Genomic DNA, 1,966 nt, shown 5'->3' with positions numbered 1-1,966 from the left:
GTTATTTTTGTTCTTGGTTTTGCTATTAATCATTAAAATTAAAATACAGTACTTTGCGATGTTGTCTTTCAAAAACATACTCATCCTTAGTTTTCAGTTTCTAATCATCTACGTGTATGAACTACGTTAAGATTTTTTTTTAAAACATTGTAACATTTTCGGGGATGGGACAACTGAGATGGCCCAATAGGTATCTTGTATACTCCAATACATTACAATCGGGAACGGTTTGGATAACGTATTTAAGTGTGATATACAGTGGAGTAACTCTTGTCGTTCGAGTGTAATCGAAATGTTATGAGAGATAAAAAAAAAACGCTATAAAATGAATACAAGTTTTAAATTTAGTTAATTCAAATAATTTTGATTTCCAAAGTATACAATTTTCTTATACAAGTAAGCTGAAACGAATGATGCTACCAATGAGATCTGTTATCGTAATGTTTGCTTTCATTCTTTATCTATAAACGAAACCGTGAAGCTCTTTGAAGCTTGTCTAATGTAAGAGTAAAAAAAAATCCAACCACTGTTATTGTGACATTTATTTTTACTTCTTATTTAATATTGAAATCCAATAATCGAAATGATCATTATGCTTGAAACTTATTCTTTATCCTTTAAAAAAAAAAAACTACTTGAAACATATCATTTTATTTCAACATCAGAAAACAAACCAGGCCAGAGAAGGGGAATGTTGGTTTCTCTTGTTCTTTTTTCAAATTTTTCCATCAATCTTTTAGACTGAGCTGGCGTGAAATAATTTTTCCAGTCGCCAACAACTGCCTTTCTTACAAATTGAACGTCATCCATGGGTTTAATGTTATTTTTCTTCATATATTCGTTACAGTACTTAATTCCTTCTGGAACATCTTCTTGGACATTTTGTTCCTTGTTTTCATATTCTTTTATCTGTTCATTTACATTCTTCTTCATATACTCTGCGCTTGTTTGATAAAGAATCTTCTCAACCAATTTTTCATCGGAGTTTAGCATGGTTGCATAATCCTCACCCAAAAATTCGGCAATTTTGAAAACAGCACCACGAGTATCAGATTTCATGTTTTCGTAGATGAGAAACAAGACGTTAGGATCACTTCGATGCTTGTACCACGATAAAAGATTGTCGAAGTAATCCCCAAAATCGGTTTCTCCATTTAGGAAGATTTCGAAAAAATCGTCGAATGTTCCATCTGTAAACTGATACTCTGTGAGCATCTTCGTGTGATGGTAAAAGGAAACACAGCAGTCTTTAGGGTTTCTAGCTACATAGATGTATTTGGCTTTAGGAGAATAAGGGTTCAAATGAAATGGCAGGTGTGTTTTGATGGCTCCGGGACGTGGCATAATTTCCGCCGACTGAGGTCCTGAAAATTCCATAAAAGGGCATCGAATAATGAATTCTTTGAAATTTTTTATTTCTTCTCCTTTGTTTAATATGTTGTAAACAATATGTTGGGTCCAGGTTGTTCCGCATTTCGGAAAAGTAACAATAAATACATCGTCATCTTTTGGTTTATATTGTATAGTTCCTCTTAAACAATTGGGTGACATTGATTGTGGTATTCTAAAACCATCAACATCATGGTAAGCTGGCATCTTCTTGATTTGCAACATGTTTCCTAGAATGACAAAAATATGCAATCTGTACTATGACATAAAATTATTAACATGTTTTAATATGTAGAACTACAATTGGAGGATGACTGGAATAGTATACCTAAGTATTTTAGAAATATACCTTTAAAAATAAAGCAGTTCTATTGAGAGAAAAGTAAGGTTTGGATCATCAACGCACAGATAAGATACTAATATTAAAGAGGCCAACATTCGCGGGCGAATGCAACATGTCTCAACCATGCAATTCCAACGTGACCAATTTTGACACCAGTAAAATCATAGTTAAAACAGAGAAAAAAAAAAATCGAAAACTGTCTTTATCAATGCTTCGGACCTGCAAAGAGGTATC

The 1,966-nt window shown here is 33.0% G+C and overlaps 1 protein-coding gene across 1 annotated transcript; it reads right to left on the bottom strand.

Annotated features, from left to right (window-relative positions):
• Window positions 1-621: 621 nt before the first annotated feature.
• LOC106473129 (sulfotransferase 1C2A-like) lies at window positions 622-1,617 on the bottom strand. Its single transcript, XM_013933810.2, has one exon. It carries the CDS (start codon window positions 1,612-1,614, stop codon window positions 646-648), a length of 969 nt encoding a protein of 322 aa, XP_013789264.1. The 5' UTR covers window positions 1,615-1,617; the 3' UTR covers window positions 622-645.
• Between the last annotated feature and the right edge of the window lie 349 nt (window positions 1,618-1,966).

Source organism: Limulus polyphemus, unplaced genomic scaffold, assembly GCF_000517525.1.
Source record: "Limulus polyphemus unplaced genomic scaffold, Limulus_polyphemus-2.1.2 Scaffold5912, whole genome shotgun sequence".
Classification (NCBI taxonomy): Eukaryota; Metazoa; Arthropoda; class Merostomata; order Xiphosura; family Limulidae; genus Limulus; species Limulus polyphemus.
Note: the sequence above shows the minus strand (reverse complement) of the source record. Positions and strands in the feature narration are given on the sequence as shown.